Source organism: Mercenaria mercenaria, chromosome 15 (genome assembly GCF_021730395.1).
Source record: "Mercenaria mercenaria strain notata chromosome 15, MADL_Memer_1, whole genome shotgun sequence".
Classification (NCBI taxonomy): domain Eukaryota; kingdom Metazoa; phylum Mollusca; class Bivalvia; order Venerida; family Veneridae; genus Mercenaria; species Mercenaria mercenaria.
Genome location: NC_069375.1, coordinates 22985471 through 23000453, shown reverse-complemented (window position 1 = coordinate 23000453; position 14983 = coordinate 22985471). Strand labels below are relative to the sequence as shown.

At 33.9% G+C, this 14983-nt stretch overlaps 1 protein-coding gene across 1 annotated transcript in view; it reads left to right on the top strand.

Annotated features, from left to right (window-relative positions):
- Positions 1-5329: 5329 nt before the first annotated feature.
- LOC128548962 (uncharacterized) overlaps positions 5330-14983 on the top strand; it is a 62636-nt gene continuing 52982 nt past the window's right edge. The window contains 1 exon segment of the mRNA XM_053524779.1: positions 5330-5426. Coding sequence (XP_053380754.1) covers positions 5356-5426 — 71 coding nt within the window. The 5' untranslated portion in view covers positions 5330-5355.

The following is a 14983-nucleotide window of genomic DNA, read 5'->3' as shown; positions in this document are numbered from 1 at the left end:
GATTGCTGTGAACATGATTGCGGGCGGACTGCATTTCAGTTTCACTGTTTTGTGACTTCATGAACAAAATATATATTTATTGAAACGATATTATATTTAAAAAACAATAAAATTTTACCCCAAATATATTATTAATTTGCCTATCATTATCTTTAAATCCTTACATCATTTTTATTTCTTTTAACTTTAAACCTGCTGGCGGAAAGTGATTCTGCCTTTGCGACCAGTGCAGACCATGATCAGCCTGCACGGATATGCACTGTTCGCTATTCAAACAATAAATTTTCAGTGAAAACCCCTTTGAATAATAAATGGTATTGTCCAAATTGAATGATGGACCAGTCCATTTTAGAAATTTAGCAGGCTAAAGGTTAATTAGTTTAACCTACCGAATAGGTTAAATGGCGCACGGAAAAATTCAGTCGGGTTACGCTTTCGTGGACTTAGTTTTTGGTCCATATAACTTGACTCCGCTGAATAGTTAAGTTAATACCATTTCTTTTTTATAACACTTAAATATATAAACAAAATCTTTATACATAGGCTATCAAGTTAATTGTCGGAAAATATAACGATCCAGTCATATCACGAAGAGTGACATTTTTTCGACACATTCCTTGAATTAATAAGACAAAACTATACGGCCAATCGGCTTAACATACCAAAACGAGAGAAGGTGTTATTGTTTCAAAACGATCTAAGGCGTGAATGGGAAAACCATTGAACGGTTTAAAGTTATAATACTGGTGAAAATCACCCTTAAAATAAAGCAAATAACTTTGTAGTTTTGTAGAAGACAGTCTAATGAACAAATTCGCCCGTTAGTTAGTGACCAGCTTTACACTAATTCACTCGCCAGGCTTCGCCGAATTCCGTAAACCAACGAAGACAGTGTCACGTGACAAAAATCTAAATACGTCGAAAACGACAATGGCTTGTCGGCCGTGATAGGATTTTGTGTAAAATGGCGGATAAATGCAGAAATTTACAAATATTTTGCTTTTCGATGCCATTTCTACAAAAATGCATTAATGTTATAAAATTTAGTCTGTTGTTAAATAAAAAGAAAGGCAGTTTACCAGAAAATGCGATACGAATGTGCTAGACATGTTGTTGTTTTGTTTCTTAAAATAGATTAGCGTGGCTCTTTGTACGGTCCCGTACGAACAATCATTAAGCGTGGCTCGTATTACGGTCCCGTACGTTTCACAATCAATTTGTCTACATCTGCACAGTAGTCCCTAGCTAAAAGTTCAGCTCAAAGATGTTTATATAATATGCTGTTACGGATCTCTGAGCTAAAATGAATCCCGTACTTACACCTAACACCTTCGTTCCAGAAGTCTGTCGTGCTATAATTTTTATCAAATGCAATGGACTCGCCTTTTACTATACAATATTTCTAATCAATTTTCCTTTTGATCTGGCATAAATAATCCATGCAACATAATTTGAACACAAGTTTCAAATTGGTACCCCTGTCTGCAATATTTTGTCCGTCATTCAGTTGTCGCCTGGTCAGGGTACTCTTCATTTTGAAAAACCAATAGGCTGTAGAGAATCGTTATTTATTGACATTTTCTGAGAAATTGTATGTTGTACTATAGATTTTATGTGATTATATAAATTCATAAATAGGTAAGATTTTGATACTGATTTTCAAGAATAACCACGTGCTCTGAACTGTTGCATGACATCATGAGTTTCTCACGAGAGACTGTGCGAGATGTTGCGGTTTAATACTGGTTAGTTAAAAAATGGGGTTTCGCCATAACTAAATGAATGCGACCATCAGAAAATAAAAACAGTGTCAGTTAAGTTATGTTAGCCAGAACTAGATAGTCCCCATTGTCAATGACTGACTGTGACTGGGAGGCGACTGTCTAGTCGACACCGATGATTAATATAATCTGAAAAGTAGATCCCTCGGAAGCACCGAGAACAATACAAACAGTGAAAATTGCAGACCCGGTTTGATTGAGTCTGTTCATGAGCAGTAATGGAAAATGCAACACTGCCCACGCCTCCTAGCACCTAAATCCAGCCTTCATTGAAAACACAAATTAGTGTGCAATATTAAAATCAGCACTATTATATTACAAGTTACAGGTTAAAAGAAGATAAAACAGATATTTCAGGTTTGAACAATCTAGGCCACTCCTTGTTGTATTTGGTGTTTTATTATGTTATAGACTAATATAGCCACAGATTGTGTGCTAGAAAGAGAACACAAACACGTGTTGGTAGTTCTAAATTTTACTGACTACTGGCTATTCCAGATATGTGTGGCGGAAAGATACTGAGCATGCGCATTATAACATTCTAAATATATTCACATATAATTCATTCAATATACAACACTCCTGAACTTTTTAAGAGTAGCACTAGATTTAACATGATGTGGTAGGTTGTTTCAGAGTCTAATGGTTCTTGGGGGGGGGGGGGGATGTGTTCTCTTGATAATGGGTACGAAAGGAGGGAATATAAAAGTGAAGGTCCTGAGAGTCTAGGCGGTACTGATCTACAAAAAAAAAACAACAATGGACGAATGACGGATTTTATATAAAAGAATCAGGGATGCAAGGATGTGAAATTTCTCTTTGTTTTAACATTTGCCAGTACATTTAACATTTCTGGGATGCTTCATCTACAGACATACTTGATTTGAACATATCTGGTGGCAGCCTTTCTAATCTTTCAATTCCATGTGTTAGAGATTGTTGAATGCCAAACAGTTGAGCAATATTCCATTATGGTTGAACATGTTTTATACAGAGTGTCTTAAACTTGTACATTTATCATTTGTTTGATCATTTCTGTTCATGTATTTTAGGGTCTTGTTTGTCATTGTTTTTGTGATCTAACACTGCTGGTTCGCCTAAATATTAAGCATTTTTATAGTTTTAAATTCATGGATATGTAGCTTATAGCGAAAAGCAATGTTTTTTTTTTTTATTTCTTTTTATATACCCTAATCACTTCGCATTATCGGAATTCAACTCCTTTGACCGGGTCTTTTTCCACAGCTCTAATTTATGGAGGTACTGCTAGAGAGTCTCACAATCATGCATGATATTTATAGTGAGATAAACTACTGTATCATCAACAACGAGTCTTACGGTGCTTTTAAGTGAGCCTGGCAGGTGACGGACATGTTAAGAAAAGGCAAGGCCTAAGGACATACCGTTGCGGTACCCTTGATACCAAATGTGGCATATCTGATTGAAGACCTTTTGTGTTCGTGTTGTATTTAAAGGTATCTGATTTCTGATCTCTCTGTCGGGGGGAGGGGGGGATGGGGGGGATGTGTTCTCTTGATAATGGGTACGAAAGAAGGGAATATAAAAGTGAAGGTCCTGAGAGTCTAGGCGGTACTGATCTACAAAAAAAAAACAACAATGGACGAATGACGGATTTTATATAAAAGAATCAGGGATGCAAGGATGTGAAATTTCTCTTTGTTTTAACATTTGCCAGTACATTTAACATTTCTGGGATGCTTCATCTACAGACATACTTGATTTGAACATATCTGGTGGCAGCCTTTCTAATCTTTCAATTCCATGTGTTAGAGATTGTTGAATGCCAAACAGTTGAGCAATATTCCATTATGGTTGAACATGTTTATACAGAGTGTCTTAAACTTGTACATTTATCATTTGTTTGATCATTTCTGTTCATGTATTTTAGGGTCTTGTTTGTCATTGTTTTTGTGATCTAACACTGCTGGTTCGCCTAAATATTAAGCATTTTTATAGTTTTAAATTCATGGATATGTAGCTTATAGCGAAAAGCAATGTTTTTTTTTTTATTTCTTTTTATATACCCTAATCACTTCGCATTATCGGAATTCAAACTCCTTTGACCGGGTCTTTTTCCACAGCTCTAATTTATGGAGGTACTGCTAGAGAGTCTCACAATCATGCATGATATTTATAGTGAGATAAACTACTGTATCATCAACAACGAGTCTTACGGTGCTTTTAAGTGAGCCTGGCAGGTGACGGACATGTTAAGAAAAGGCAAGGCCTAAGGACATACCGTTGCGGTACCCTTGATACCAAATGTGGCATATCTGATTGAAGACCTTTTGTGTTCGTGTTGTATTTAAAGGTATCTGATTTCTGATCTCTCTGTCGGGGGGAGGGGGGGATGGGGGGGGGTGGGCTTTGTCTCATTCTGTCCCTCTGATCAGATCGCCCTGTGTCTGTACTAATAGAGGATGAATTATGCGCCCTGTGTGACTGCATTTGAACTATGTAAAGCGCCTTTGAACGTGAAATTGATCATGAAAAGGGCGCTATATAAATCTGGTATAATAATAATAATAATAATAGACCAGACGATTGTGATCGACTTTGACAAACGATTTGATAAAGTCCATTACTATTAGGTCTGTCTATTTACTAGCTTCAAGGTAATAAAAAATTCTTGACTAAAATTTAACAAAAAATGAGATTCACAACTGTGTTTTGAGCGGAAGCTATGTTGGAAGGAATTAAGCAAATTTTATTATCTAGATGATTAATAATATTTGATACTAAAACATGCCCCATCAGTTGGAATTAAGCAATTGCAAGTAAGAGAATAGGTTTGTGATTGCTGGCTTTGCTTCGTGGGCCCTTTATGTATACAGGGACAACGATAGCCGTCCTCCAATCTTGTGGAACACTGATGATACCAAGTGAAGACATGTAAATGTTAGTCTCATTTTTATAGAGGAGCAGGGTTTAAGGTATGGGCGGACATTGTGTTGTAAGCTGGTTTTTTTGGTTTTTCTTTTTTGTTTTTTTTCCCTTCTGATGAATCTCAGTGAATTTTTTGCTTTTGATGTGATGTTATCAACATATTCTGACCAAATGAGATACAGTGTGTACATTTATTTACTTACTTTTACGCTCAGATATTTAGCAGCGTCTTTCAGTGAGAGAGAGAGAGAGAGATAGAGAGAGAAGACTTATTATTGTCAATTTGTTCTAATTAGTTCTAGTCTTATCAACCGAAATATGAAAGAAAAAGTAAGCATGTTACGTGATACTCAAACGATGATGTGAACTTCTATAGATGATATTTTTATTTTTCACACTTACTGCATATGTGTCATACGATGACAACAATATTGCATGCAGACATAAAATTAGCCTTTTTCAATATTCGAAATCATTTCCTGTTTATGTGCGACTGAAAATTAAAGTAAAGTAAAGACATCGGTTGAAAACATATCAGTTGAATGACTTCAGTACAATGTAATAAAAAACTGCCGTACGAATAACCACCTGCGGTTTATTTCACTATTCATACGGGACCGTACGATTAGCCCACTTCCGTAAGCGTTGTCACGGACGTATCCGAATGATGGCGGTTGTGTCACTGAAACCGAAAGTTTTTTATATCCGCCTCCATCGGTGGAATCTGTCAATTTACAGGTAAATTTATCCAGTCAATGTCTTCGAGAACGGATGTTTCATGCGTTGCTGTAGAAAAATGACCTTCCAAAAAAATTCGCTACGTAATCTTCGCTGGCCAGTATTATAACTTTAAGACAGGGATGATAAACGAGTAATACATGAATGCTTTAATACATGTGCTTTTAACATTTAAATCAATGATTAAATTGTAAAAGATGACTATTCAGATTTATTTCATATTTTCCAACAGATGCGTTGTTAATTCAATTGTAAAAATGTATTCTAATCTAATATCTGAAAATACTGTAAAGTAATCTAGGTTTTTTGTCTATTTTTTATGTATATATTGAGATTTCAAAAGTGTTACATGTAACCAAAAGACTAAATGTATTCTTTTGAATTTATGATGCAACTAAATCAAAGAAAGACATTAAAAAGGTTAAACGTTAAGTACTAGTATGGACTTATAAAATTTAAAATGCAAATATTTTCGTCTTCGAAAAAAATAAAAATAAAATAAAACAACCTCAACAAGAGAGAGAGAGAGAGAGAGAGAGAGAGAGAGAGAGAAAAGAACACATGTGTAAACACAGTAATGATATCTTATTTCTCCATACTCAGATATTAAAAAAAAATTCAAATCGTTTTAAACGAAATGCGTAATATCATAAAAATGCTGATGCAATAGATATATATATATAGGTATACACGTATGTTAACAATGAGGAAGAAGAACTGCGTTTTAAATGGAACACTGGTTTTACGATTGAAAATTCAGTGAACCGTTCATAATATTCAATGGTATGTCGCGGTGCCATTATGATCCTGCGCTGTTTTTAGAAAAACACGTAATGGGTTTTTTACTACAGAAATCCCAGTAACCGAGACAGTCGAAATATCAAAATAGTTTAATGAAAAGCGTTGTAAGTGTGCGGACATTAAAATATGATCGCTTTATGGATATCGCTGCTGGGACTACTTGTTAGGTATTTTGTTTTATTTATCTAATTATGTATGGACCTTTTTAATTCTAATTAATTGAAAATATAATTTAATATTCATTGATTTATTGTTAAAGTACTTGAACTTTCATTGACCGGAATGTCGAGACAGTCACTATCAATACCTAAAACCTAACGGCTATTTTTAAATAGGGCAACTTTAAACGAGTTTAAAGCATTACACAGGTCTTGTTTATATTTTAATTTAATTAATCAATGATTTCATGTTGGCCTTGTTATTTATCCGAGGGTGGTCCTATTGGCTTAACGCCGACGGTCGAGGGCCAATACGGATTTCCAGAGGACAAACAGTAAGGCCAGCATGAAATCCCTTGATAAATGTTTTTTTTATTCAACACCGTATTGGCCTCTCAATTTAATAAACCAAACTTCTCGAATCCTGTATTGGCCCTGTTTTCTCGAATTGGTCCTATGCTTTTCATATTGGACTTGCTGTTTTCACATTGGCTCATTTGATATTTGTATATTTTATATAATATGCGTAATGTATCTTATACTGAGTTTATTATTCTTTCGCTGAATAATGAAACATAATGTTTCATTAATCAGATGGGAAAATTAGACCCATCGTGAAAATCACCACAAAAGCCGATTATACGTTTGGCCAGGTAAATCGGCTGTCGAGACTGTTCGCTAGTTTTCGGCCAACTCCGTATTTCAGGCCGATGTCTAACCCTTCTTTGCCAATGTACCGTTACATTAATACTTTTGATCATATGGATTTAGGGATATTGTTAAGTCTAATTTACAGTGATTGCAAAGATAGATTAGAAAATAGAAACCTAAATGGTAGTTGGTGGTTTAATCAGAATACCATTTATAACGGTATTCTCAGCAAACACATTATTATAAAACCAAACATTGACTTTCCAAAAGTAATTTCTACTTCTTACAATCAGATGGAAACTCGCTTTTATAATACTTTCTTTGATGTTCATGATTATGAAATAAAGATTTTAAGTAGTTTTTTTATGTAATCAAATAACTGCACATTTATTATTATGTCGTGAGCGGTGTCCAACTAGTTTAGAATCTTATGCCAGCTCGAAGATCGAAATTCAACTTCATAACTTATCGAATTTTGATCCTAAGCTACACGTCAAGATCGAAAAACGTCAAATTTCAAAATAGCTTTTAATTTCGGGCCAGCTCAATGATCGAAATTTATAATATTCCAAAAGTCAAATTTCGATCTCGTATTGAATGAACAGCCTGTTCCAATATTGATATTGAAATGAAAAAGTCAAATATCGAGCAAGCAATTAGTGTCGAGCCATCTCGAAAATCGTACTTCAAATTTTGAAAAGCTGAATTTCAGTATAATACTGAAACTGCGATCTGCTCAAGATTCAAAGATTAAAAATCGTGCAAGATCGGATATATCGAAATTCAAGTTTTTATGCCCCCGGCATCTACTGATGCGGGAGGCATATAGTGATTGTCCTGTCCGTCCGTTCGTTCGTTCGTCCGTCCGTCCGTCCGTCCGTACGAGGTTAACCAATGATTGGACCGTTTCGTCTAGCATCAATACCCTTACTAGAATGACTTGATACTAATGCAGATGTAACCTGTGACCATTCCTCATCTTTAGACATCACCTGAACTCAGTTTGACCTTGACCTTGAACTTGACCTCGTTTTGGACTTAGGTTGCTTTGTATCGGCAAGGATGCCACCGGGGGCATCAAGCGTTTATTGAACACAGATCCTTGTTAAAAATCTAAAAATATTATTCTCGGTATTATATTTCAAGCCTGCTCGAATTTTCAAAGCAATCAAATTTAAAACTGGTTTTGAATGTGAAACTATCTTTTGAACAGCCAGCTTCCTGGAAAAACCAGTACTGGTGTCATATGAGAAGTCATGTTCGTGACCCATTTGGTGCTCGAACCCACGACCCCTGGGTTGAGCGGCCGACACATTATCCACTGGACGACCGCTCCCTTCAAAATATATGGATTGCGGCCTTCCTGCTGGATCTATTTCCAATTCTGCCTCGAAATTCGACGAATTCTTTTTATTTTAATTTCGATTTCCGAGTCTGTGCGAAATTCAATGTAAGCGAAATTCAACATCATCCTTTCAAAATTTGAATTTTGATTTTTTTACTTCTAACTTGCCCAAAATATGCCGCCTCAAATTTCAGCGTTTCTTTTTTTAAATTTTGAACTTCGATCCTCAAGCTGTCTAAAATTGACTATTTGCTGTAAACAAATCATATTATGGAGCGTCCACTAATTTATAAGTCCGTACATGTGTGCTGTTAAGCGTGTGAGAAGATATCAGTCTTTACCGTTAAGGAGCTTAAATTCCGTAAGAATTGACGGAAACATACGAGAATGTTCGAGTCTTTCCGATAAATAAAAGAAACCTATAGTCATCTGCAAAATGCTTAATAAGACCATTTTCTTCTTCACCTAGAAAACTGAAATTAGTATGAAACAATAGCTAAATGAATATAGATTACTAAGTCGTTTGCAAAGGTCTTTAAGCGCACATAAAAATATATTTATTCTTTGTTAAACAGAAGAAATTTCAGCAAATTATCCATATTTTACTATGTTTCTAATTGTAGATAGACAGACATAAAGTATACGCAAAAAAGACCATTTTCTTTTAAATTCATTTTGAAAATAAAATATTCATAAGAAAGACAATGCATTGAATATTATCACATCGTTTGCAAAGCTAAAATACCTATAATACTTTTTCCATGAATTTAAATAAAGTAGAGGGCTCCTTCTTTGCGCTATATAAAATATTTTCACTCGTGTGAAAAATCGATGGGTCTAATTTTCCCATATGTTGAATTAAATAAATTTCATATATGTGAAATATAATCCATATCACTCATACTGCGAATGATATAGATGTTGTTTATTTGTTTTGATTGTTTTGTATAAATAAGTATGAAAGAAAAGACAATATGTTTTGTTTTTCGTAAATATGGATTCGAATATATCTTGCCTCAAGTGAGAAATTTTTTTTTCTCATTTCCACTCACATAGAAATTTTCTCACAGAGAAGATTGTTTTATTTTTTTGTGAAAAATATTTCATATTTCACGGAAAACAAACAAATATCCTCTGTATATAAGCCGCGCCACGAAATAGCAGTTATTGAGAACCCAAGAAGTAATCCCTGGTTGTCTTCACCATATCCGATTTTATTCTTAAGTGCACGTGATAATATAACGATTAAAACAATCAACCCGGCCTTTGATCTTTTGCCAATATATATAAAAATACTGAATGTACTTTTTTGAACTAGATCTAGATCTATACATACATTTAGATCAAGATCTCAAAATTTCAAAACAAAATATCGAATCATGCAAAGCTATTTTATTCATTTTATTACAATATACCACTTGCCATATTTTGAAAGTCACAAAATAGATAGAAAAGCTAAGATTTTTTAAAGAAAATTGGTGAATACCATTTATAAAAATATAAATGCGCAGATTTCGAATATTTACTAAAATATCAAAAGGGTACGACAAGAACAACCCTCATAACGTTTATCTTTTTTTTCTAGGTTCTAGACATTTAAGTGTATTTTGAGACTTTTTTAAAAATGGGTTGAAGTCGTAAAAAATAAATTTATTATACCATTGATAAACAACAGTTGACGCGCGAATCGATGATATTATTTTTTTTTAGGTCGTTGTAGCAGTCGACATTAGTGACTTACGTTCAGCAATGTATTTACATTATTTTCCATGCACAGGCAACGCACTTTTTGCTAATTTTTAGATCAGAAATGTATGATAATCGGTCGTCGTAGCGGACGGCATCTGTTGTGTATATACTTACATGTACATTGTTTTCCATATATGTAAAACTGCACTTTTTTGTTTACTTTTTCTCCTATCCGTATTGTAAATCTATGCAGATCTAGCTTTTTGTTTCGGCTATGCTCTACATTCATTCAAACAGTTTTTGTAAATTCACTAGTTATTATTTATGATCCGTAGTCCACGTCTACTTTTTTTGCTTCGTTTTTTTTTTCTCACCTATACATTTGTTATTGTCTACGACCCGAGGTGGTATCACTCCATATGCCATATTACTATTATAAATCATGACAACAATTTATCATAAAATGTGATAGTTCGTATTTATATCCATTATGAATACATGTTATGTACTCCCGAAATTACGTTGCTATTTATGTACACTGATACAGTTATAGTGTTATAAATAGAATTTGGATTTCCAATATTCATGAGAAATACTATAAATATATAACTGGAAAGTCCTAAACCAGTTACTATAACTTGATAACCAAAACAAGTTAGTATTGAATTAGTATTATTATTATCATACCAGAGTTACAGGTAGGAATGTATGTAATACAATAAGTGGCAATGTGTTGTATAATTCTATCCGTATATATAATACGGAGTGATACTAAAATTCTACTTTATTATTTCTCTCTGTAAAAGTATCGAATATCTACCTTCAATTAAAAAAATGGTATGCTTGTAAAAACGCGAAGGAATTGACTATAATATTGCCCAAATCGTACAGAGAAATACCGCTTTGTTTCTGTTTGTTTAGATTTGTTTCTCATGCGTACTTGGTGAGATATTCTTTTTAAATATTCAGTTGTAGGTTAATGAAAGGATTATGAAATAAATTAATTGGAAGGGAGATTATTAGGACAAAAATGCCAACTTATGCTTGGTAGGCTTATCTATCTTGATATAATGAACTGTACTGTATATTTTTATTTTGTCTTTGCTTGCTATTTCGATTTGCAGATTAATAATTTTGAAATCGAATGGAGATAAATAAAGAAAAGGGTACTTGACTGAGAATATTGATGATTTTGTTAATTTAAAAATGTTCCCCCTATACTTGATCTTAGACAATATTCATTATGCAATGATCACGCGATTAATTATTTTTTTTATTATGTTTTTTCTCGCCTGATACGGCTGGCGTATATTATATACTATATACTCAGAATGATATGATTTTTAAACATGTACTATTTATATTTATTTATTTTATTCGTTGTATAAGTATGTGATGGATTGTTCTTTATATTTTTTTGTAACAGTTGATGAATTTTACGTGTAATACCTGAGCAAGATTCAACTTAGTAGATTTTTTTTAAAAAAAACTAAAACTAAAAAATATAAAAACTACCATTTAGTATTAATTTAAGGTTTAAAAGTAATGATAAGTGTAAGAAATATCCAAATAGTAAAAAGATAATTTATTTCCAGTTGATGATATTTCAATCCTTTTTTCTCTCATTTCGGGTTAATGTTTGTCTTCTCTTATTTCTTTCTAATTCAATAGTTAATATTGCAATGAACTGTGTAACAAGCGTTCTTGAATCGTGCTGTCCCTCATGTACTCCTGCTGCATCTATGTGTCCCCGCGTCCTGGTCTGTCTCGGTTGTTTTCTGTTAACCATTCTATGCATCCGTTCGTCATTCTTCGACCTCACTACCCTGACATTGTATCCTCATAGGTAACGAATTAGGAGCCTGGAGAATGGCGATCGGATTGCATTACTTTAGGGGGCGTGCTTGTATAAAAGCTGCATTTTTTAGTTACAATTTATGTTCGTTTTTTGCGAAATACCTGCATTTTCTCTATCGAGACATCATTATTAAGTTACACCTTGTAACCCAACTTGTATGTAACTCGAGTTTGAAATTTTCATATAGCTCTATTGCTTTCATTTTTCATGTACGTGTCTTTGATTGACACTTCTGCTCGTTCAAATATTGATGATTTTGTTAATTTAAAAATGTACCCCCTATACTTGATCTTAGACAATATTCATTATGCAATGATCACGCGATTAATTATTTTTTGTCTGGTGATGTCCATCCCAATCCTGGGCCTAGTCTAGAATCCAATGGTTGTTTTTCTGTACTACATCAGAATATAAGGAGTATTCGCAACAAATTAGATTATATCAAAGACAATTTTCTTGACTTCGATGTTATCTGTTTTACCGAAACTCACTTATCGCAAAATATTTCTGACTTGCAGATGAAACTTGAAGGATTAGGAAATATGTTTCGGAAAGATGTTTCATCACACTCAGGTGGTATCCTAGTATATTGTAATTCAGGATTACAACCAAAACGATTAAATGACCTTGAAACTATTTTACCGGAATCTCTGTGTATTAAAATAAAAGATCATAATAAAAACTTTATTATTGCTACAGTCTATAGGCCACCAAACTCTGCTATCGACTTCTGGCAAAGATGTGATGTTCTTGTTGACCAGGCCTTAGAAATATCAGATAATATTATTTTAGTTGGCGATATAAACGAAGATCAGTTAAATGTAACAAATCGTAAATTTAGAGACATACTTATTCTTAATAATATGACAAATGTAATCAATACACCAACTCGAATAACACACAGTACAAGCACCTTAATTGATGTAATTGCATTAACAAATACTGTAATACCGCTGGATTCTGGAGTTTTTGAAACGCCGTCAAATATAAGCGATCACTTTGCTACTTATGTTTATGTAAAAAGCAGTTTCCAGGCCAGGACATGTTACACCCGCCGAGTGTGGAACTACCACCAAGCCGATTTTGAAAAGTTAAATAACTCGATAAACACCACTGATTGGTCAGCTCTTAACTCAGACTCTCTAGACGTAGCCACATCTTTTTTTGAAAAAACATTTTTAGATCTAGCTAAAACATGCATTCCTACTAAAATTATACAAATCCGCCCCAACGACAGACCTTGGTATAATTCATTTATTCGTACTACATCTAGGAACGTGATCGTTTAAAGCGAATTGCTATCCAGTCTGGGAAACCATCAGATTGGCAATGTTACAAGAAAATAAGAAATCGTGTCAATAATATGAAAAAACACCTACGCGAACAATTTTATAATACTCTTGAATTTTCCATGAATGATTTAAGTTCTACAAATCCTAAACAGTACTGGAAAACAGTAAAAATGCTAGTCAAAGAAAATTCTAAAGCCGAAGAAGAAATTCCGCCCCTTGAAAACGAAAATCATGACACAGCTATTTCTGACGTAGATAAAGCTACATTTTTAAACGATTACTTCGTATCAGTATCAACTCTCGACGATTCCAATTCTGTTCTACCTGAGTTTGTTGCAAAGTCTAATACAACTCTTTCCCACTTTACTATTTCTGAGCAAGACGTAATTGACGTTTTAGATAACTTAGTTGTCAACAAAGCCTGTGGGCCTGATGGTATTAGTCATAAAATGTTAAAGGGATGTTCGAAAACCATAGCTAAGCCACTTTGTACTTTATTCAATAGATCTCTCATCGTAAATAAATACCCGTCTTCATGGAAAATTGCTAATGTAATGCCGCTTTATAAGAAAGGAGAAAAATCTTTACCATCTAACTATAGACCAATTTCTTTGATCAGTTGCGTAGGTAAAGTAATGGAAACGAGTGATTTTTAAGTATTTGTACAATCATCTAAACACCAATAATCTTATATATAAAAATCAGTCAGGATTTCTTCCTGGACACTCCACTGTATACCAACTTGTAGATATATATAACCAGATCTGTACATCTTTAGACGAGAAGAAAGCAACCTGTATGGTTTTCTGTGATATATCGAAAGCTTTCGACCGAGTTTGGCATAAAGGCCTTATATTTAAACTGAAGCAGTATGGTATTTCAGGAAACTTGGTCAATTGGATAACAGATTACCTGGAAAATAGATCGCAAAAAGTATTTGTAGGGCAATCGTTTTCAAATAATAGGTTATTAACTGCAGGCGTACCTCAAGGATCGGTCTTGGGCCCTCTTTTATTTCTTGTATACGTAAATGATATTGCTGATTCTGTTATAAGTACCGCTAGACTATTCGCTGATGATAGCTCACTTGCTATATCTTCACCAGACTCCGTTTATATAGAAACTGTTTTAAATTCAGATCTAGAAAAAATTTCCAGTTGGGCAAGTCAATGGCTTGTAAAATTCAATCCTTCTAAAACTGAAGTCATGTTTTTCTCCTTTAGAGATATAGCTCAACCTTCGTTAACCTTTGATAATACCCCTCTAAACTTCGTTGACGATCACAAACATCTAGGTCTTACAATAAGTCATGATGGCTCTTGGCACACCCATATAAACAATATCACTTCCCCAGCTTCAAAAGTACTCGGTTCAATGAGACTGTTAAAATTCAAAGTTAAAAGGTCTACTCTTAACAACATTTATTTATCGTATCTAAGACCTCTACTCGAGTATGCTTCAGTTGTATGGGATAGCTGTACTCAATATGAAAAGGACACTATAGAAAAACTTCAATATGAAGCAGCTCGCATTGTTACTGGTTTGACTCGTTCCGTTTCCATTCAAAATTTATTAACTGAAGTTGGCTGGGTTTCTCTTGCAGACCGTAGAATTATGCAGAAATTAATATTAGCTTATAAAGGAAATAACGGACTGCTTCCAGATTACCTTATAGACATTTTTCCTCCAACAGTTCACAATTCTAACAACTATGAACTTAGAAACAACACTAATTTTATAACATTGCCTAGACGTCTCGAAAT